The sequence below is a fragment of the Pyrus communis genome, chromosome 17, assembly GCF_041283825.1.
Source record: "Pyrus communis isolate YQ-2024b chromosome 17, ASM4128382v1, whole genome shotgun sequence".
NCBI classification, from domain to species: Eukaryota; Viridiplantae; Streptophyta; class Magnoliopsida; order Rosales; family Rosaceae; genus Pyrus; species Pyrus communis.
Genome location: NC_142581.1, coordinates 23,093,230 through 23,116,873, shown reverse-complemented (window position 1 = coordinate 23,116,873; position 23,644 = coordinate 23,093,230). Strand labels below are relative to the sequence as shown.

General features: G+C 35.0%; 2 protein-coding genes and 1 pseudogene across 3 annotated transcripts; 1 reads left to right on the top strand and 2 right to left on the bottom strand.

The window, feature by feature from the left end:
• Nucleotides 1-2,961: 2,961 nt before the first annotated feature.
• On the top strand, nucleotides 2,962-5,087 carry LOC137708851 (putative UPF0481 protein At3g02645). Its single transcript, XM_068448007.2, has one exon. The coding sequence runs from the start codon at nucleotides 3,198-3,200 to the stop codon at nucleotides 4,878-4,880; it is 1,683 nt and encodes a 560-aa protein (XP_068304108.2). The 5' UTR covers nucleotides 2,962-3,197; the 3' UTR covers nucleotides 4,881-5,087.
• Nucleotides 5,088-15,676: 10,589 nt separating this feature from the next.
• LOC148689635 (uncharacterized) lies at nucleotides 15,677-17,816 on the bottom strand. The gene is made up of 2 exons (XM_088689968.1): nucleotides 16,658-17,816; nucleotides 15,677-16,469 (listed from the first exon to the last, which is right to left on the bottom strand). The coding sequence occupies exons 1-2, from the start codon at nucleotides 16,892-16,894 to the stop codon at nucleotides 15,738-15,740; spliced, it is 969 nt and encodes a 322-aa protein (XP_088546094.1). The 5' UTR covers nucleotides 16,895-17,816; the 3' UTR covers nucleotides 15,677-15,737.
• A 199-nt stretch (nucleotides 17,817-18,015) lies between these two features.
• On the bottom strand, nucleotides 18,016-22,579 carry LOC137708603 (3-isopropylmalate dehydrogenase 2, chloroplastic-like; annotated as a pseudogene). The gene is made up of 11 exons (XR_015958863.1): nucleotides 22,357-22,579; nucleotides 21,986-22,115; nucleotides 21,780-21,890; nucleotides 21,550-21,592; nucleotides 21,340-21,479; nucleotides 20,777-20,863; nucleotides 19,598-19,714; nucleotides 19,382-19,488; nucleotides 19,177-19,231; nucleotides 18,943-19,095; nucleotides 18,016-18,411 (listed from the first exon to the last, which is right to left on the bottom strand). The product of XR_015958863.1 is annotated as a 3-isopropylmalate dehydrogenase 2, chloroplastic-like (transcript).
• Between the last annotated feature and the right edge of the window lie 1,065 nt (nucleotides 22,580-23,644).

Genomic DNA, 23,644 nt, shown 5'->3' with positions numbered 1-23,644 from the left:
GATATGAAATAATTATTCTCATCATTTAGTACAACAATTTTGCGATATTTTTTTTCACTCGTAAGTTAAAGGTCTACTGTAATATCATGTTTTTATAAATAATCGTACATTCTCCATTTCAAAAAACAAAAAAACAAAAAAACGAAAAATGTTCACAGTTTACACACGCAACAAGTCGGGATACAAAAATGAGGGAAACAAAGGGCCCATTTTATTCATACAAAATCATATGAATAATGAATAATTACAGTGTAGAAATAGTAGCTTGGAACTTTCATCCCATTCCCACAGGGTTCTTGAAGCAACATGTGAAACACAAGTAGGATTAATTAGAAAGAAAACAATATTGGTTGGATGCAGTTGGTAGGTATTAGTAATCGTCGGATGGGTCAATGCGCAATTACGCTGAAAGACAATTTTTGACTTTTGAAAGGATAAGGACAATTAAATTAAGCATGAGGAAAACGCATTCACCACCATTGTTTTGTTTAATATCATAAACATTCGGTCAAAGTTCTTCCATGGCAGGATAAGTGGAAAGTACAACATAAACACGTCTTCTCTCCAAATCTAATTGCATTCAATGTCCCCAAAAATCAAAACTCTTTTGGCTAGTGATAAGGATTTTGAGAAAGTTCAAGATTAAGAAAATGTAAAGTGTTAGGAGTTTTTGAGAAAATTCTAACTGTCTTTGGACAGAGAATTTCTAATTTTCATAGAATTACAAATGATAGGAATTTACAATTTACATTAGTGCTTAAAATTTCGTAAGTTGAAATTTTATTGTTTGCATGTTGGCTAGTTAAAGAAAATAAAATAACAAGAATTACAAAATTTCATTGTTCGGATATTTTCTAAAAATTTTATACTACACAAGGATACAAATTGGAAAAAAAAACATTAAACTGGTCATAGTATCATATATTACTAGCTATGTTGTTTAACAAGTTGCGAACTTGTCGAAATTTGGAGTGTTAACAGGGTGAACAGTGTAGCACAACTATAAGGTTTTAACATGAAGTTTCGAAAATGGCGCGCTAGATTTCCCCTCTCGTGGAATTTGCGAAAGGAATCTTCATCCCCCCATTGTTTATTTTTTTTGTGTAGAATTTGTTGTTTCCCTCATTATAAGTTACTAAACAGGATAAAATAGCTTTCGCCTGCTGAAATCTTGACTTTTAAGAGGATTTCGTGCTTTTTGACGCATCCAATCACAGTGTAATACTTTGTTTACAAGAAGATCATAATTAAAATTGCAAAATTGAGCTACCTATAAAAGTAATTCGAATTGCAAACAAGGGACTTTCTGGAAAAAGAGAGTTGGCAAAGAATTTGGTTATAAGGGGTTAGACCTCATCTGTTTTGTCTTGGCTTTGTACAAGACTTATCTTCTGTCTTTTTGCTTAGTTATTAAACCCAAATCTACCAAAAGAATTATTATTTATTTATTTATTATAAAAAAGGGGACAACTAGTGTCAAACCATGTTATCCACCTCTTTCGGGGATCGAAAAGACTCACAGAGGTATTTCAACCTCTTCCTAACCACAGTCAAGCAGACTCACCAGCTTGCAGCCTACCAAGAGAATTATTAAACCAACCATTATTCACGGCTAAGGAAGGAACCATTATTCACGGCTAAGGAAGGAACCAATATGGTTGTCCTCTTTCGGCTATTCTGATGTAATTTGATCCAAGTTGACGAATTATTAAGTTAGGATAGGGTTTATGCTAATATTATGAAATGTAGGCCCTCCACGCCATAATTATAAAATATTAAGATTAATATGATGTAAATAGATATGAGTTTAGAGTAGTATGCTTTATTATCTGCACTTAAATTCGAATATACATCTCTTTGTAGTTTACATAAATTTAATGTAATTATCTTATTATTTGTAAAGTAAAAAGAGTAATATGATGTACACGAACTATTATCTCAACATTTTATAAATGACTAATGTAACGTTTTTTTAGTGGTTTAGATGAATTTAGTGTAAAAAATTAATAATATTACGTACACTAACTATTATCTCAACATTTTAGACTGACTAATATAACACATAATGAGATAATTACGTAATAATTGGTGGCATACTTAAAAAAAAAAAAAATCGACCACATCAATTAGGATTTTACTTTATTTTTTAATCACTATGGCTTGAAATTGAACTTGGAACTTCTTTCAAATACTGATAAAAAAGAGTTATCTTAACATCGTTACATCAAGAGTTAGTTTACTTTTATACATATCAAAATAACTTCTTTCAAACACTGATAAACGAATTATCATTAGATCAAAAGTTAATCTGTTTTTAGATGGATCAAGAGTTAGATGGTGGCAATAGAAGTATTGATTACTGATTAAGTAAGTACCATATACACCAATTAAATTTTATTTTCAGCTGCATCCAATTAATTAGACATGTTTATAAGTAGTCCTTTTTGTAGACTTGTCTTTGTTTTGAAGTTGACGATAAGAAAACTGCAGAATATCATCCCACAGGGCACTATCATCCCACAGGTTACACGTGAAATGGAGCCCAATGATTATGATTGTCACACACACTAATCGCATTAATGGAGCCCTTGTCTACATTAATCCTACTTGCACCAAGTGGGAATAACAAACATATAACTCACTGTCACCAATAGACAAATTATTACATATTTTTCATTATATTTAAGTGTTTCCTTTTTACCTAGTTTATTCGTATTTATTGAGAAAATTTTCATAGTGTTGGGAATAGGGCTAGGTACACTGAGTGTAATAATGCAATTAGTTGAATTTGTTTTTCAAGTTGCCAATTAGTTGTATTATTCCACTTGGCATTACAGGACCATGTTCTCGACACATTGAAAAATCTCACCTACTCATCACTCTACATCCTCTCTACTCTTGCTAACACCAATTACTTAGAAGGATTATAATTTGATATAATGAAGACATGCCGTAGTTAACTCAGATCTATGTCATGAGCAAGGTGAAAGACACCTTTCATATGGTAAACAATTAAAGCATGAGGAAAAACAATTGATAAATTCAAAAACACTCTTAAAGGTCACTAACGACAATATTAATATGAGGACTCTCTCCTTGGTTCTTCTCAGAACTTCCTCACAATCTGATCAGAAACTGTCATTCAACCCACCAAAAAAGTTTATGATCCTAAAAAAAGCTAGAACAACACCATAAACATGTCTTCTCTCCAACAAACTTTCTCTTCCAAATCTATTTCGAACTTCAACGAGTTCCAATGGGTTATTCAAATCCGAAAAACACTCGAGGAAGAGCTCGACGATGATACCGAAATCCCTGTTTCCGTTTTCAATGTCCCGAAAACCCTTTTGGCCATTGATCCTCATTCCTACACCCCACAAGAAGTTGCAATTGGTCCTTACCATTATTTCCGTCCGGAGCTCTACGAGATGGAGAGGTACAAAGTGGCTGCAGCTAAACGAACACAAAAGAATCTCCAGTGCCTTAAGTTCCAAAATCTTGTTGACCAATTGATAAGGTTTGAGCCGTGGATTCGTGCTTGCTACCACAAGTACCTGAATTTCAATGGTGAGACTCTAGGGTGGATGATGGCGATTGATGCATCATTCTTGCTAGAGATGCTCCAATTCTATGGAGCCAAAGAAGGGAAGATTTTGACAAGAGTTTCCTCAAAGATGTCACGCTTGGTTGACTATTCAGGCAGGAACTCAGCACACCATGCAATTCTAAGGGACTTGGTAATGCTCGAGAACCAAATCCCACTATTTGTGTTGAGAAAAATGTTGGAGTTTCAATTCCAATCGTTGGAAACCGCCGACGACATGCTGCTTTCGATGTTGATGGGATTGTGCAAAGAGCTTTCACCCTTCAAGATGAAGGATGAGGACGTGTCGAAGATCAAAGTCTCAGAATGTGCTCACTTGCTAGACTTTTTGTACCAATTAATCACCCCCAAACTAGAACGCCGGCCCTCTGAAATTGTAGAAGCTGAGGATCAAGGCGAAGGCGCAGACGAAGACAAGGATTCAAAATCTACGAAGAGCCCGAATTACGTTAAACAATTTCTTGGGGAAGTATGGAAGCTGCTGTCGAAACTAAACAAAGGGCCGGTACGTCTCCTTAAAAAAATACTTGTATCCGGACCTATTAAAGTAATATTTAGATTGCCTTGGACAATCCTCTCCAGCCTTCCTGGATTTGCACTTTTGAAACAACCTTTTGCTTATTTATTCTCCTCCCAAGACAAAGAAGAAATCAAACCCGAAAATGAGAGTTCCGTAAACATAACGCCATTGGTAGAGGAGATTACAATCCCTTCTGTGTCTGATCTTATGGAAGCCGGGGTCCGTTTCGTGCCAACAAAGGGTTGCATTTCATCTATCTCCTTTGATCCCAAAACGGTCACACTTTACCTCCCCGCAACTAGCTTAGATGTGAACGCAGAGGTGATCCTGAGAAACTTAGTAGCTTATGAAGCATCAAATGCATCAGGGCAGTTGGTTTTTACACGCTACACGGAAATGATGAACGGGATTATAGACACGAAGGAGGACGCAAAGCTGCTTAGAGAAAAAGGTATAATTCTGAACCGTTTGAAGAGTGATGAAGAAGTGGCCAATCTGTTTAATGGTATGAGCAAGTCGATTCGGTTGACGAAAGTGCCATTCTTGGACCAGGCGATTGACGATGTGAACAAGTATTACAACTGTCAATGGAAGGTTAAAATGGCAAAAATTTTCAAGGTTTATGTGGTTGGTTGCTGGCCAATTCTTTCTTTGTTGGCTGCCGTTTTTCTCTTGCTATTGATGACATTGCAAGCGTTTTGCTCAGTATATAGCTGCAGTCGCACATTTCGCATCAACACAACCACTACTACTTAGTGGTGATGCTTAATTTAGTTTTTTTTGGGTGTGTTTAATTAGTTAATTATGTCTTAATCCCTTCTATTCTTGCTAAAGAAAAGGATATGGCTGGGTTTGCTTTCTTACTTTATCTATATTTGTCTGTCTAAACTCTGAACGTATAAATTATTGAAAAATGTCGTCCAACCATTCCGGACAATAGATATGTCCAAGAACTAACTGGCAGCTGAGCTTGATGTTAGAGTAAATGTAGAATTATGGAGAATAATTCGAATGATGATTTTGAGGTACGACTTGAATCGTTTTCTTAAAGTGTTATTTGCCCTTACTCGAATGAGTTTGCTAAAGGGTTCTTTGGCAAATCACTTTCAAGATACAACAATGTATGAAATATTCGATTAGCAAAATTGAATTGTATTCCCTTATAAATAACTAGAAAAAAATTGTATGAATGTGATGGAGAGAGAAGAGAGAGCAAAGAAATTATGTAGACAACAAATTTCTAAATGATTCTTCTCTTATGCCAATTTTACCAATATATAGGGAGGGAGTATTGCACTCGTTAGACACATCATTTGGTTTGAGTATGCCTTTTCACCATGGGATACAACTTATTGCAGTTGTATATCCAATAGACATATCTGATACAAAACACAATTACCCAAAGGTCATATACGTTATAAAGCATGCGGTTAGATACCTGGTCAATGGGTATGTCTATTAGCCATAATGAAAAGCTGCATGGCTTTTCTTGAAAAGATGTAATTATTGGGCAAAGAACCCAACTCTTTTCTGCTAACTCAAAACGCACACATATATATATGCCTATTTTATATATATTCTTGAAATAAATAATAGGCATTTGTATATATATTCTTGAAATATTCTACAATCTTTCCCTATTTTAAGACTTGAGTCTTTGTTGAATAATATAATCTACCAAGCTACCTAAAACTTTACAAAATTTATAGTGCATTTCTCCCTTAAAAAGATATATAACTTTGGATTTGATGCAGTGGATGTATAATTTTCGAAAAATTAATTGATAGATTTTTAAGTTCAGCATGGCTCACTACTAACATTGGTGATATTATTGCTAACTTAACCATTTTTTGTTAAGTGCGTAAAATTTTATCATAGAAGACCTCGATGAGGGTCTGGTTTGGAAGATTCAAGATTGTACTTGATTACTTCAAAACTACCAGCAAGGAGATGATGTCGTTTGCTGGCCCTGCATGCATCCTAGAAAATTCTCGAGTGCAAGATAAGTTCAGCTCCTCAGGCCAAGGAAATTGCAGGGAGTTCTAATTAAGGACAATAGGGGGTAATACCACTACTAAGCGGGATTGTGCTCCACTGTCGCTGGAGTACCGGATAACTTATTCCCATAGACAGTGTAGAGATGGTACAAATAGATTAAAAAAAATGAATTAGTTTTCTAAAAGCTAGTTTGGAAGTGCTCGTAAAATAACTGAAAGCGCTCTTATTGAAACTAATTTTGGCTTCGAAAAAAAAACTGCTGCTTTGGTATTGTTGTGCTTTTAAAAAAAATTGTTTCTACTGTGCTGTGAAAATCTGAGATGCGAATCTTTCAGATCGAGTTATGTAGGGTTGTGAACCCTACCGTCGACATTTGACCGATGGTTGATTTTTAGTCAATGGCTTTCAAATCATTCTAGAACATCCTTGGAGATGTGTTTTAGGTAAGCTATGTGTTCTATTGATAAGAATTCTAAGACCTGATTTGATATTGGTTCTAGGCGACGATCGTTCGTGACACCTCGATATTTATGCTAGGGAGTTGTAGCGCGGACTTCAGGTGAGTGGGTCTTTTCCTTTTTATAGTGTGTGTGTGTGTGTGTGTGTGTGTGTGTGTGTGTGTGTGTGTGTGTGATTGATAGTTTCCATTTATGCAATTGAAAAAGAATTCCTTACGTATGTCTGGATCTGACTAAAATTTATAAGAATTAGTGAAATGACAGAACTTATGAAATATGCTACATCCTACAGGATGCACAGGTATGGTATGATTATTGATGTCATAATTATGTTTACGGCTATGATAGTATGTTGATTAAAATTATTGAATGGTTATGGCATGCTTATATTCATATAGTCTGCTCATCATTGCTATACCCAGGTGTTAGTGCTCAGCCCAGGGCTATGCTAGTCTTTCACGTGTTTTTCACATCAGTACCGCACGCTCGCCTTGGATCTAAGTAGATGCTAGTCCTGTCGTACAAATTGCAATAGGAAATTTCGACTCGTATGTGACAGCGAATAACATTAGTCTTCACGTGATTGTAGCACTAGAGCGTATATTATTACATCTAGTCTTGTCGTACAGGTCACATTAGGTGACTTCGACTCGTGTGTTAGTATAGATGGATGAGCAAATTAGTTCAGTCGTACAAGTCACATTAGGCGACTCCGACTAGTGTGCTAGCATAGGTTATTAAGCACCTGTTTTTACTTATATTATTGTTGGAATATTGTGCCGTAATGAATTCTTGAAATTTCGCAAGCTACGGTAAGTATTTTTATACTATACATAGTAAGTATATTATGAAAACTATACTTGTTTTACGGCGAGTGGTTATGATGTTTTCAGAAAGGTTTTTTTATAAAACTTTATTTTCAGGCTCACTCACCCTTATTTTTCGCCCCTCCAGGTTTTAGTAGCTGTGCTCTCGTGTCCACGAGGATTGTTGGCAAATCTTGGGGTAGACGGTTACCTTCGATGGTATAATTTCTCACCCTATTTTACTGTACTGTACTTAGGCTCTGTCATCACGTGTGAATTTGGTTCATTCCCGCTCATAGCGCACTCTTGTATTTAGGCACTTTTAGGTTTAAATTTATTCACATTTTCCACATCACTGCACTTTATGGCTTTGTCACCTTCCAGGTGTCGGCCAACACATCTCAATTTGGAATCCTAGTGGACATTCCGGGTCGAGGTGTGTCAACCCTCCAATGCAACCAAAAGGTAAAATAAAATAAAATTTCTAAGACAGTAAAATGGGCTTATTTCACCTAAATAAAAGAAGCCCTCCAAATTACGAACAAAGGAACATCGTACTAGATGAGGGCTTCGAATTTGCTTTTCCGACGTCCAGAATGACTTCTTTGTAAGTTGTGAGTGTCAAAGAACATGTGCTCACTATTTCTTGACATACAAGTAACTTGGTCAATCCGACTTAATAGTTGAGAAAATTATGGAGCCTTATATGGTTAGGTTTAGGAGTCCTTATTTAGTGCAATTAATTATGAAAACCTTAATTAGTTGACAAAAAATTTGTTACCATTTAGGACTATTATGAAATCCTAATTGATTTGGAATATCCCTTTAATCAATTAATAGGCCGGATTAAAGGGACGAGAGTCTATATATTAGGAGGTCCCTGCACCCACAACATTATCCTATCTTGTGCTAAAAACCCTATTTGATAGCAAGGACTCACAACTGCTTGAGTGTAGAAGACTCTTGTTGAAACCCTAGCAGTCATGGCTTCTTCTTTCTCTAGCTTGGAAGATAAGTTTATTTCCCTTTAATTGTTTGATTGGTTTATTGTAATTATTCATGTTTTATCTGTGATCCTAGTAACTTGTTGTTTTTCATTTACTTCTTACATATGGTATCAAAGCCTCTCAACTTGTCTAGGATTCGGAATTTTGATCATGGTTGGTTTTGAATATAACGGTAACATTCTAATATCATGCCATTACTTTTTATCCTTTACAATATGTAAAGCTTCCGCGAATAATATGATTCATTGATTTAATTGCTGATAATTCAATATGTGGATTGATTATCATATTGGCTTTGCAAATAATTATTTAGATGTTATTATTATTATTATTGTTATTATTTTTAATCTGACCCATCTGCAGAAATTACTTCTGCGTGTAGTTGTATTATTTTGTCCGCAGATACAAACCTGCTAGGGAATTTGCAAATCTTGGGGGTTCGGATTATTGGTAATCTGTTTGAACAAATTCTTGACAAACTAAAGGCATAATTATTTGTTGTTTTGGTTAAATGTCTTTTACTTGTTGATCCTTAGGCTTCCGCTTAATCTTAGAATATTTTTGTAATTACCTTTCTAACTACATTTTTGCAGCATGAATCACAAAGATTCATGGCAAAATTTATATTGTGAATGACTGTTGACCAACTTGTTCAATTAACTTTATGATTTAGATATCAAGTTACATCATACGACATATATACATAAGATGTATGGTGGGTGAAATATACATTATTCCAAGGATTTTGTAGTTTTTCGTCTTCCTTTTCCATCACATGATATCTCCGATGGAGTAAATTTGTTTGGTCGAAGGATCAGAGAGCTCCAGTACGCTGAAGATTTCCCCGTCATGATTGAAGCAGCCATGGTTCATTACCCATGTACTAGGGTTTATGCATCGAGCTTGAACTCAATTATGAAAAGCTTGCTCCCAAGTCTTGCATAATGAATTATTCGCCATGCTTTATTTTGGGTAGAGCTTCACGAGATTTGCATATCTTGCTTTAATTTGAATGGTAGTGTTAGTGCTGGGTTTCCTAGGACTCGCCCAAAACCCCTAATGAGCATATCCTGTTCAAAGGTGAGAATATGGACACTGACTTGGATACCATAGCACCAACATGTTTTATGCAGGCACACATGTTCATTCATATCTTAGATGAATGTGTGAACTCATTCTGCAGAAATTAGAAAGGTTTGAGAACCCTTTCAATTCCCAGATCTTGCGATCGTAAGGAGCTTGATCTATGTACACATATTAATGACGTGGCCATTTTGGTTTCATTTTTTAATTGTTTTCTTATCTTAAAGGCAGATTTTGATACATTATGGACGTGCTAAAGGTTATTTTAAAACTACTCTTGGTCAATTGTGAATTATTATGTAATTTTATCATGCTATGTTAGTATATGTTTTTTATAATTAAAAGTTCTCACATCATTTTGACATGAAATTAAATTATTGTAAAATTTAAAAGGAGATTATGCTACTGAAATTTTTCAAATTTCTGCAACATTGTCTGTTTGTGATATTTTTTGATATACCTATGCAACTCCCAATTTCATGAAATTTTAGTATGATATACACTGATATGTTTATCTTAAATCTGGAAATGTTCACGATAATTGGCTGTAAAATGAATTATTGGTGAATTTTTTAGTATCGGGTATATAGTGCGGAATTTCTGTTGTACATTCCATTTCGATTTTATTTTTAGTCCACTTATAAAATCTCAAAAATTATGTGATATTTCAGCCTTATGTATCTACTTCACTTCTGGAAATTTTCATGCATATTGAATGAAAAATGAGTATTTAGTGAATTTTTAATCTTAGGTCTGCATCACAGATTTTCTGCAGTTTATGCAGCACATCTCTTTTCGAATTAATTTTTTACTCAATTGTAAAAATTTAATAATCATAAAATTTTGGGAAAAAGTAGCCATATATGTCTAGTTCACATAAGAAATTTTACATGACAATGTAATAAGAATTGAATTTTTAGTGAATTTACAAACTAAGGTGGTACATATTGATGAATATTAGGACTAGAAACAATTGATTATGTTCTTAAATATTGTTTTCACTGATTTGTGAACATTTAACAATACTGATTATTTGACAAGTTTATTGTACCAATTTGTCCTTATTTTATGAAATTCTCAATAGTAATTAATTTTATTTAGTAATACTGATTAAATTTTGGTTGAAAAGTGTTTTGGTTTATTTTGCTCAAACTAATGTTTTATTTGGTCAGCAATTTTGACTATGATGATCATTGTCTTTTGAGACAAAAATTAGAAAGTGGCATCAGTTTACTAATTGATCATTTTGGTCCCTATCGAATAACTGAATAATCATGTTTCCTCTTTCAAGAACTTTATTGTTCAATGTCAATAACAACATACTCTTTATCTGATTGAATATTTTGAGAATCATTGACAATCCAATAAAATGGATTATTTAATATTGTTCTAAATGATTGTTTTGAAAAATCAGAATTCTAATTTATATGGTGAGTACTTTTGTCCCATAAGGAATTTCTGGAAATTACTCATCGACTATAAATTAGTATTATAGCAAATCATAAAGTACTTCTAACATATTTTCATCTGGCCAAAGTTGTTGAAAGTATATGTATTTTGTATGTTTTATGCTTTGGCTAGCTATGCAGGTATTTACTTTGCATGATTTGTTTCTATCCAAAGGTGTAACAATCATGCAATTTGCAGTTGATTCAATCATCCACACCTTGACTACTTCCTTAATGAATCTTGTAGAATCGAGAATGAATAGGTAAATTTGTAAATCTTTTGCCTTAATTTTCTCTGAGTTCTAAATTGGATTAAAATTATTGTTAAAAACAATTGATGTTATCGAGATATCTAAACTAAGTGTTTATTTTAATCGACTTTCTTTTAGAATTAAAACATAAATTTTGAGTTTGGATTCTCTTATTGGGTTTCATTTTTTTTATGACCTAATATTTTTTTTAACACATATGTGAGTTTTTTCTCTTGCACTAAAATAAAAGAAAAATTGTAGTCATTGCATAAGTTTTTTATTTATTTATGGAACTTTTTAATTCTAACCTACTTTTAGGAAACGTTTATGTATTTGATCTATTGATTCAACTTACTTGCATTTTGGTTGTTAATTAGACATTAACACGAGCCTATATTTTGTTATATGAAAACCAATTTCTCTAGTGTTTAATCTTGCAATTTTGAGTGTTTGTTTTGAGTGTTTGTCTAAGTGGGAGAAATAATGTATTATGGGCTTCACATTCATCAATTTTGTATGCTTAATGATCATGGTTTTGGTAGATAAAACGTACATTATGATACTTGTTTATATTTTATTGTTATACATATATATATGCAACTAATCTTGCAGGAAATTCAAGAAGGGTTAATGAGTATATTCTGCTCAAAAGTGTTTTGTTTATTAATTCTTGTTTGTTGTCCAAGAAATTGAATAGTGATTTATATGTTATTGATGAATAATTAATATGCTCAAAAGTGTTTTCTTATTCAGTCCAACTATAAATCAATGAATTGTTAAACATGGAATTGACAAGATTGTATATACTTCATCTGCTCAAAAGTGTTGAAACTATATACGTTTGCCCTTGTATTTTACGTTTTAACTGTGAAAACCTAATATAATCAGATTCTGTCCAAAGATGATTATGGAATTATATGCTTTTGTTGAAATAAGAAAACGTTCCGTTAAAGTTTTCTTTTTTTGTCAAATTTTAGATGAGTAAAACTAACCATATGCTTTTATATACTTTTTCAATTACTCACTCCTTTGCAATATTTGACATAGAGATGAAGTCAGAAAAAAAAAAAATTAGTAGTTGATGTTGAATTCTCAAAATTCGTAATAATATATCCTTGATTAATGCTTGATCAGTGGGAGTGTTTAAGAGGTATGTGTGTTTATTAGTGGGAGTTAAAAATTGCTTTTGTTTTATTGAATTGAAGTGTTAGTGGAAAATGGTTTAATAGTAAACTTTTATTCATAAATCTTGATAAGAGACTAATTTTGTAACAGTATATTGCATTTGCATATTCTCTTATTTTTATGTTTTAATTGATAGAAAATATGAGCCATGCTTGCATGAGGCTCAGTTCAAGAGTTGATCGTTTGCTTAGCAACCTGAATTAACGAATGATGTGAGGCAACATTGTGCTCGTAATTTGATATTTGTGGTAATAGAGTAAACATGTAGAAGCAATTACATATTATTTTCTATAATACTATATTTAAACTACTAGTGACAAGTTGTTAATGTTATAGTTGCAAACCTTGTGGGACTCATGGCGCCTTTACTAATCCGTAATCAAATTGAGAGGAATTGGATTGAGGAGGAATTGAAATAAGGTGGAATCAGAATCAGATTCATGTTGAAGTTGGTTACTAAAACTGTCAGGAATCGGAATAGGAATGATGTTAAGTCCATATAAGTTGTTTACTAATTCACTTCAATCGTAATGAAAACTAGGTTGATTACTATATTGCCCTTACATAAATAAATTATTTTCATACTAATTAATTTAATTCTTAATTAAATTTATATAATAAAATTCATCTATATAAGCATATATAAATGGGTTTTATTTATTTATTAAAAGATGGCAAGAATGATGTTGAGTTGTTTACTAATTCACTTCAATCGGAATGAAAACTAAATTGATGACTAAATTGTCCTTACATATATAAATTATTTTCATACTAATTAATTAAATTAAATTCTTAATTAAATTTATATAATAAAATTATCTATATAAAAATATATAAATAGGTTTTTTTTTTTTAAATGACATAATGAGTGTCAAATGAAGGGCAATGTTGGGATAATAAGAAACAAGTGAAGGCATAATAGGAATAAAAGATGCATTCCCAATTCCCTTACCCTCAGAGCAACTCCACCCCTAAAGATTTTGCGCCAGCATCCAGCCCATTTATCTACTTCAGTGAAAAGTAATAGACCCTAATGAACAGTAATAGGCCAAAGCATCTCCACCCCAAAAAAAAATGTGCTGGCACCCAGTCTAAAAATACGCTGGCACAAACGATCTTCACCCTTACAAAATGCGCTGGCATCCAGTCCATTTAAAATATTAAATAATTTTTTTTATAAAATAATAAATTAAAAAAATAGTTTTAATTTCGGATAGGATTTTTAACCAATCTCGTCACGCCACGTCTCATTATCCGAACGTACTATTTTGTGAATAGATTTCCGCTAAGATTTTCAACCAATCCCGACAATCCACGTGTCACTTCCTGTTTACAATAATTTAGGCAAGATTTCGATAAGATTTTCAACCAATCTTGTCACGCCACGTGTCATTATCCGAACGTACTATTTTGTAGATAGATTTCTGATAAGATTTTCAACCAATCCCGACACACCACGTGTCACTTCCTGTTTACAATAATTTAGCCAAGATTTCGATAAGATTTTCAACCAATCACGTAGTGCCACGTGGCATTGTCCAAAACCTCATCTTCTCTTTTTTTGTCTATATAAACCCTACATCCCTACATCCATCCTCATACTAAACTCAATCCTTTTTTTTAGCTCAGAATTCTTCTTTATCGTTTTCAAATCTTGAGTTCTTACAATGTCTTCTTCAAGGAGAGTGTATAAACAATTGCAAGAGCAGAAGAAAAGGTTGTTGGCACAACAGGAAGAATTGGTCAATCTTGACGAAGGTGGAGGTGGAGATGAGGTCTTCGCAATGGAGGAGGATGAGGATGATCACCATAGAAGGCGGAGGGCCTCACATTCCCGCTGTATCATGGAAGCTGTGGGTCAGATAGCCAAACCCAGACGTGCGGCAAACATCGATAGAAGAAGGGAAAGACGAGGTAAAGATCTCTTGGAAGATTATTTAATTCCCAAAAGCGTTTTCCCTGATCATGTTTTTAGACGTCGTTTTAGAATGCAACGAAGTTTGTTCGATAAAATCATGAGTGCTGTTTGCAACCATGATCCATATTTTGTGCAAAAAGAGGATGCTTTTCATGTTCTAGGTTTTCTTCCTGAGCAAAAAATTACAGCTGCCTTGCGAATACTTGCATATAGAGCATCTGCAGATCAAGTGGATGAGATCGAAAGGATGGGAAAAACAACAGTTCTGGAGTCTTTGATGCGGTTTTGCTCTGCAATTGAAGCCCTCTACACCAATGAGTACCTTCGGAAACCCACGCCAAGGGACATGCAAAGGCTTCTGAGGAAGGGTGAGATGTGAGGCTTCCCTGGCATGATTGGAAGCATCGACTGCATGCACTGGACATGGAAAAACTGTCCAAGTGCGTGGCAAGGAGCTTATGGCGACAGAAAATGAGCCAAAAGCATCATTTTGGAAGCAGTGGCTTCTTTTGATACATGGATTTGGCATGTTTTTTTCGGTGTTCCAAGAGCTCAGAATGACCTAAATGTCCTTGCCCAATCTCCAGTGTTTGACGAACTGCTACAAGGAAATGGGCCGAGATGCACATATTGGGTTAATGGTAATAAATATGAGGGACCATACTACCTTGCAGATGGTATTTACCCAAGGTGGTCAACATTTGTCAAAATAGTGCCACATCCGCATAGTGAAAAAGAGAAACATTTCGCAAAGTGTCAAGAAGGGTGTAGGAAGGATGTCGAGCGTTGTTTTGGTATCCTGTAAGCTCGTTGGGCGATTGTCAGGGCTGCAGCTAGAATGTTTGATGTCGAGGCTCTTCGATCCATCATGATGACGTGTGTTATTCTCCACAACATGATTGTTGAAGACGAGTATGATTATGATGCCGTCGATGAATACGAGCCGGATCCGATGAACAACTCAAGAACACAAATCTACTATACTCATGACCGGACCGAAGATCCCGTGCAACACGAGCTGTTGGAACGGGATGGACGTTACAATGAATTGATCGTTCAGCGGTACACTTCATTGGAAGAGCCATATTGGCACATAACTCGCTAGAATGATTTGATTGATCACTAGTGGGGATTGCACGAAGACGAAGATAATTAAAATAAGGCTTGTGGTTGAAGAATAAAGTGTATTGTTTTTTAAGTAATCTTATTTAGTGTGTTTTTTTTTTTTTAAGTTTATATGGTGAGGTTATGTAATTTTATTTGGTGTTTTTTTTTTAAATGTTTATTTGGTGAGTTTATGTAATCTTATTCAAATATTTAAATAAAGTACAAAAATTCATAAGAAATTAAATAAAGTTCTAAAAATAAATAAGAAATTACATAAGAAATTAAATAAAGTTCTAAAAATGTTAAGAAATTACATAACAAATTAAATAAAGTAGTACAAATAAATACGAAATTATACAAAGTATGTGGAGTTAGGATATGTGGTGCTAGGATCTTGGTTGCTAGGATTTCTGTAGCTTAAACCCCCTTGACTTGTTTCGGCATCTCTTGCACGCCTCCTTCGCACGACATCTCTTTTTTCTGATGTCCAAAAATATTTTGAATTTGGAGACATTCCTACTAGAGACTTGTTCATAGTGTCACGATCTGCTTGAGCCATCCTTTCTTCTCTAAGCATCTCATTCTCTCGATGAAGTGCTTCTCTAATCATCTCGTTCTCTCGATTAACTATTTCTCTTTGTCTCTCAGCCGCCGCATCACGAGCCACAGTAGCTGCTATTATTGCTGCCATAGCAGTAGCTTTTTCCTCATCTCTAGCCTTTTCCCATGCCATGTTCAATTCACCTTGGCGAGCAAGTTCCTCCATATATTTAGTGTAGTCATTTTTGGAAGAACTACCTTTTTTCTTTGATGCCTTTTTACCTTGAGGCTTGAGGGACTGACGAGTCGGTTGGGTCTTCGGCACTTCTTCAGGCGTCCCTTCTGTGTCTTCAAATGTGTTGGCTTCTTGTTCGGCCGTGTCTGCTTCTGGCGAACTGTATAGACCCATACCGTGCATGACAACTTCTGGACCGGTTGCCACAATTTTGTATCTAGGGCAATCTTTGACAATTTGCCAACATTCCCATTTGTTAAATGATTTGTTACGGTTCTTTGCATTGTAGAATGCTTGTGCTTGTAGTGTCTATAAAAATGTGGGATAAGATAGTATTAAAAAATACGGGTGTAACACAAATAAATAAATTAAAATATTGATAGGCGTGGAATGCATATAAATTACATAAGAAATTACATAGAAATTACATAAGAAATTAAATAAATTAAAATATTGATGTGGGTGGAATGCATATAAATAAATAAAAATATTGTTACCTGATCCGCTAAACTTGTCCCACTACGCAGATTATCAGAAGCATGATAGTATGGCGTTTTTCCAACAAGTAAAGGATGCGTTGAGTTTTTTCCAACGACCTTGACTAGATCTGGCATCTTTTCCATGTACATCGCAAAACGATTTCGTAATTTTACTCCACATTTCTCGTTTATCCATCTCATTACCCGTAATCGGGTCATGAGTAGTGTGAACCCAACATTCACACAACGTAACATCTTCAATGAGCTTCCACGAAGTCATTTTTTTCTCTCAAAGTGTACAAAATATTCAAATGTAGAAAGTGTAGAAAATATTGAAATGTGGTGTAAGGTGGAAGATGAGGGTTAGGTATTTATAGAAAAAATTAATTAATTTTTTAAAATTTTTCTGTATTTTTTAAAAAAATTTCACAATTTTTAATTAATTTTTAATAAATTTTAATGTTGTAATTAATCTGTGAAAAAAACGTGGATCGTTGATCTGTGATCAGACGGTCCATTTTAAAAGTCAATTTTAATTTTTTTTTACCGTTGGAAATCCAACGGCCTACAAAAACTAACCGTTGGAAATCCAACGACTCTGAGGAGGGCCACGTAGCCCTCAGCTGTTGGAACGCAAGTGGGCCTGAGACGCAGGCCACGCCGCCTGCAACCTTGTCTCCTACTTGTGCCCAATCGCGAGTGTTGTGCACGCGCCAATCCAATAGGCCGGCTTCTGGGTTTGTCCGAAATGGGCTGGTCTGTTGCCTGGCTTGGGCTGGGTGCCAGGCTGTTTTGCAGGCTGGAGGTTTTGGACAGGGTGTCAGGCTGTGTTTTGGACAGGGTGCTGGGCAAGTCCACCTCCGGTGGAACTGCTTTCAGGGAATTCAAATACCTCACAAAACTAGGAAATCTCGTTCCTCCAATTTTAGGAATTGGATTCCTTGTTTCGTATGGGCTCCACCACTTTTTTTATTCCTTAATATTTAGTAAACACTGGAATACTCCATAATTAGAATTCAATTCCCTTTCCTTATTCCGATTACCCTTACATAAACATGCCATCAGTGATCACCTACCACTTGGCCAAACAATGATCATGTTCTTGGACACTCAAGTGGGAGAATGTTAAGTTGTGAGTGTCAAAGAACATGTGCTCACTATTTCATGACATACAAGTAACTTGGTCAATCAGACTTAATAGTTGAGAAAATTATGGAGCCTTGTTTGGTTAGGTTTAGGAGTCCTTATTTAGTGCAATTAATTATGCAATTAATTATGAAAACCTTAATTAGTTGACAAAGAATTCATTACCATTTAGGACTATAATGAAATCCTAATTGATTTGGAATATTCCTTGAATCAGTTAATAGGCCGGATTAAGGGGATGAGCATCTGTATATTAGGAGGTCCCTGCACTTGCAGAATTATCCTATCTCGTGCTAGAAACTCTATTTGATAGCAAGGATTATCAGCTGCTTGAGTGTAAAAGACTCCTGTTGAAACCCTAGCAGTCCTGGCTTCTTCTTTCTCCGCTTTGGAAGATAATTGTTTGATTGGTTTATTGTAATTATTTATGTTTTATCTCTGATACTAGTAACTTCTTGTTTTTCAATTACTTCTTACATTCTTCACTCCAGAGATCATGTTAGAATAGCCCTACCGATCCCTCGTTTGTCCATGCTGACCGATGCATCAGTTCATACTGGAGACGGAACTTGGGAATCAACAGACTTCAATACCTCTTCACCCATTTCTTTGCATCCTACCAATTTCTGTATAAAGCAAATATCAGCAATCAATGGTCATCAATCAATCATATTAGGAGAAGCTTACACTGAATTATAAGCAACTGTTACTGCACAAATCAATGAGACATCAAGTTTGATTCGAGAATTTCAACTGAATCTTCTCGTAGACCACAACTAGAACAAAACACATTTTTCTCCTACTTCATTTTACTATAGAGACTGGTTTCACTCAGGGAACCCGTAGATTCAATTTAAATAGTTCCACCTAATTCAAAGACGATCATACCAAAGAATTTTAACACGATAAGTTACCTTGCTTCCTCAAAGACTTTTTAAAAGGATGCACAAAAATTACGAGGAGGAGATGCTATTTCATGAGGACTTAAGGAGAAGATAGAAAGCAGCTCTCCAAATACTATGCTACATTAATATTCCATAACATTTTTTTGTTTCAACAAAGGAAAGAGCAGTATAATATTTTGTGGCGATCACGTTTTCCAACCCAAGTGAAAGAAACAAAAAAGGCGCATGTGAAAAAATAAAAAATGTACATACAGTTCCAGTGGAATATATGTCACCAGTCCGAAACCCCCCATTCAAAGTATCTAGAACTGCATCCTCAATTCTCTTGGCAGCCTTTTCTTCACCTGAACCGTACTTCAAAAGCATAGCAGCACTGAGAACTGTCGCTAATGGGTTTGCTTTATCCTGCATGTTAGACCATTATATTCCATAATAAATGGCATCGTACCACCGAAGAGAAATAGTTTGATGTGTAGGCAAACCAACCTGTCCAGCAATATCAGGAGCAGAACCATGTATGGGTTCATAAAGTCCAGGACCATGTACCAATGGGAATTTTAATATAGTCAGATCAAAAGAATTCAAACTTACCCTTAGAACACCAAAAACAACTGGAAATTCCCATCAGAATAACATTCCTAACACATGTAGAGCGAAACTTGACCAGTGACAGACAAAACTTTGCATTACCGATTCCCCAAGACTAGCAGATGGCAGCATCCCAATACTTCCAGTGATCATTGAAGCCTCATCAGGTAATATATCGCCAAATATGTTGTTCGTTACAATCGTATCAAACTGCAATTTCATAGGCAAACATCATGAGACTAGCAATAATCATTTAGGACGCTTTAAAAACTTGTTCCTTCCGTCCTAAAATTTTCTCCTTAGTAGGCCTTAGACAAACCTGTTTCGGATCACGAATAAGCTGCAGTGCAGCATTATCAACATACATGTGTGAGAGTTCAACATCAGGATACTCCAAGGCTATTTCCATGATTCTTTTCCTCCAAAACATTGATGCCTGGATATCCATTGAATTAAATATACATTATAAACGTAAAATAGAACTTAAGCAACGGAAAGAAGAAAAGGCAAGAAACACAAAACAACACATGTTTCTGCCATACATGTTTTCTAGCATTTCTTTTCACAAAGAATAACTGACAGCATTGTGGGAAAATCTAAATATAGCCAGCACTGTGTTAATTAAAACCCTAACACTATTGAACTCGGTGAATTAGATTGGCTAGTAGATCTTGAAAGGCTCAATCTGATTGATTGGATCAATCAATGATGACATCGAAGACATTGTACAAGCATGTGTATCCATCAAACAGTTTCAAAATACCCGACACTTTCCAACATATTATGAGCTGATTATCAGTAGTGCATCCTTAACTCTGATTTGACATTCCGGCAAACCACCACAAGTGGTAGAATCATATCATCTCCCTTTAGTTTTCTTTAAGCCAATAGCACAAACTAAACAGGAATTGGACCCACTCACCCTCAAACCTTATAAGGAGGAGGTGTTATCAGACCCAAAATATCACACATATCTTATTATCCTTGGTACTTAATGTTTTTAGATTGTCATGAATTTAGCACAAAAAGTTATCAGCTTGCGCCTCTTTTTCTATCACATACAAATAATGAGGGTATACAAGTATGAAATATTTGGTTCCACTTTAATCAACAACCAAATTAGGATTACAAAAGGTTAGAATATAAAGGTCAGACATCATATGTTCGTAAAAACCAGGTTAAGCACCCATAAGTTCCTTTTACAATTGAATGATTTTATTGACACAGTGCCTAAGGGGCACAACTGGTTAACTCAAGGCAAAAGATGATGCTTGACTTGTAAAGCTTATTGTCATCTGTTCGAGAGCAATTAAAGAGTCAACTAATGGATTGGGAAGTTGTAAAGCAGAATAGCTAGGCTCATAGCATGTAACGCCATTATAACCAGAAAGAAAATGTTCTATGCCTCTATTGTGGCAAAATCTCGAAAAATCCTGACAACTTTCCAAATAAGAAAAAGGAAAACAAAAGAAATAAAAGTTCTTCAATTGAAAAGTACCTCCAACACATTTGCCTTGTCAACACTGGAGAGCTTCCCCTTTCACTTCCGAGCAGTCTCAAATGCAACACGAGTAATTCGATCAATCTGGCAAGAAGATTATTTCATGTTAAATAACCACTCATACACAGACCTGCAATTATAAAGTTCTGAATACAACTATAACAACAGGCCAGAAAAATTTAAAGTTCTGAAACTCACAGAAAGTTCTGAGCGGAATTTTTTTTTAAAAGAAACCTAACAATTTTCAAGTTCCAATTTCAAATATGAAATCATCTAATGGTTGGAACTGGTAAGTAGTCCCAATTCAGTGAAATGCTTGTGAATCCTTCGCAGAGCAAAGTCAACACAAACTCACAATGTTATTGCATATTTGATGAACCACTTCCCAAAAGAAATAGAAATAAAAGAAAAGACCTTGAGGCGATACCATAGGAATAATGGTCTTTGGGGGTGCATAAAGAGAAATTCTTTGGGTTTATAGGAACCATTTATGGCTGCCAGTATCATCAGAAAAACCAGAACTTAACGCATAACTTTCTGAAAGGAACAAAGGAAACTACCTCATAGGCAGCATACACCTCTGTACTGAAGCCAATCTCCTCACCATTTTCATTGGTGCCAAAACCCCTAGGACATCCAAAATATATACCTATTTCCAGCAAAAACAAGAATGACTTCATTAATTCAAGTGAAAAAAAAACTCAACACGAGCAAGTTCATGAAGTTGGTCGCTAGTTTAAATTTGGTACACTAACCTCCATAAGGTCAACCCCCCTCAGCTACTTCTCTCTTCAAAGTTGAAGCGTCCACTAACTTAAATAGTAATTAACGTAAAATGATAAGTTAGAAATATAGAAACAATGGTTTCAAGATAATAAATCAATTATGTGAACTCTATAGTTACTCAGTCGATAACAGATCATATGAAAACAGTTGCAGGCCTCAAATTTGAAATGAAGAACAACTAGTTTTAAGATAATAAATCAAATTCAATATTCACCTGCGGCAAAACAGTTGCAGGCCTCAGATTCGCAAACACTTTAAGACCCTTGCGAAGTTTAAGCAACCCAGTTTCTGGTTTCAGTGCTTTTCGTTCTTATCCCATTTGTACCTTAAACACCAACAATCAAATTAACTAAATTACATCACTTGAAAACGAAAGTCACTAAGAAATAAAACGGATTGAGAAGGACAATCACGACCTACCCCCCAGTTGCTCCTAGAAGAACTGCGTCGGACTGCTTAGCTGACAAAAGGGTCTCATCAGGTAATGGAACTCCATTCAAATCCAAGGCAGTTCCACCAATAGGTACTTCTTCATACTTAAACTCAATCCCTGGTTTATGCAAACACATTTAGTTATACAGACACCCAAATGTTATAAAATTACTAATTTCCCAGCAGAATTATTCGATTATACAGCAGACGGAGCAGCTCAAAATGTTAAACATAGACCCTGAGATGGGAAAAGTAAAAGACTTTTCCTTTTCTATTTTCCCACCGTTTCTCGGACACCAAACGGGTGAAATCGAAATAAAATTGACGAAAGGAAAAAAAGGAAGCAGAATAAAAGAAACCATCGATGGAGGCGGCGAGGTTGAGGACGTTCTTGGCGACGGAGATGACTTCGGGGCCAATGCCATCGCCGGGAAGCAAAGTGATGGAGTAGCGTTTAGAGGGTGAGGCTGCGGAGCAACCGATCCTACCCACTTTCAGGGTGTGTTTGGAAATGGGGTTGCGAGAGAGAAAGGAGCTGAAGGGTTTAGCGTCTAGTTGGAGTCAAGCAGGAGCAGCAGCCATTGTTGTCAAGCTAAAGCTCAGACTGCGCTTTGTTCAGGGTCCAATTACCAAATCCTGTTACTTTTCTCTTTGTACTTCGCATTAATTGCCCCCTTAATTTTCTCTTTGTACTTCATAATTCGAACTTTTGTCCCCATGGGGTTTTGTTTGCATTTTCCTCCTCTGTATGTTATTTTATTTTATTTTTTATTATTATTATTATTATTTTTTACAAACTATAGGACAATTTATTATTTTATAAAGTAACTCGATCATGGAACCTCGGATGTAAGGGCAAATATTCTTAACCAATTAAGATACAAACCAACAGTCAAATAGATTTTAATTCTACAATCAAATAGATTCTAATTCTTATTCATTGTACGTAAACATGTCATTAGATTCAACTATTAAATATCTATTATATTGATTAACAAAATAACCTTTGTCAACAACTTAACTTTGTTTTTGTCAACGATATATTTTCACTGAGGAGTGGCTTTTATAACGTAAATTTGGGTGATAGATGTTGGAAAAACAGCAATCAGTGATGCAAACTAATGTAACAACAGTATATTAAACACAGTAGGAATTTAATAATCTATTTCTATAAATATGTATATTTGAATAATTTGAATATGAACAGCAATTATAAAATGATTCTAGTAAAGGAAATTGAAGTAAACTGACTTGGTATTGAGATTGAGGACTGCCGATGATGCAATGTCATGTCCTAAATGATTTTTTTTTTTTTAATTTTTAAAACTAGCGATATTATCTAAGTCTAAGGAGAGAGATGTTTTTAGCCTCACAATCGGGGCTAGCAATTATGTGGTTCAAATCTGCCTTTGGTGAGAATTGAACATAAGACCTTTCACTTACATGTGAAGATGAATATCACTAGACCGTGTCGACCGTATCACCTGACACACTAATTGAGTCCCACGTGAGGATGCACGTTAAAATATCTCATATCGACCATATCTCTTAGAAAATAAGAGTTTAAATGCTAAATGATCCAAGAGGATGAATAAATGATATGCTTTGGAGTTGAACTTTGCCTAGTGAAAACATATCAGATTGACA

Coding starts and splice junctions, on each gene's coding strand:
- LOC137708851 (XM_068448007.2), top strand. CDS start 3,198: ATGTCTTCTCTCCAACAAACTTTCTCTTCCAAATCTATTTCGAACTTC.
- LOC148689635 (XM_088689968.1), bottom strand. CDS start 16,894: ATGTTACGTTGTGTGAATGTTGGGTTCACACTACTCATGACCCGATTA. Junction 16,470..16,657: donor GGACAAGTTTAGCGGATCAG/GTAACAATATTT, acceptor ACATTTTTATAG/ACACTACAAGCACAAGCATT.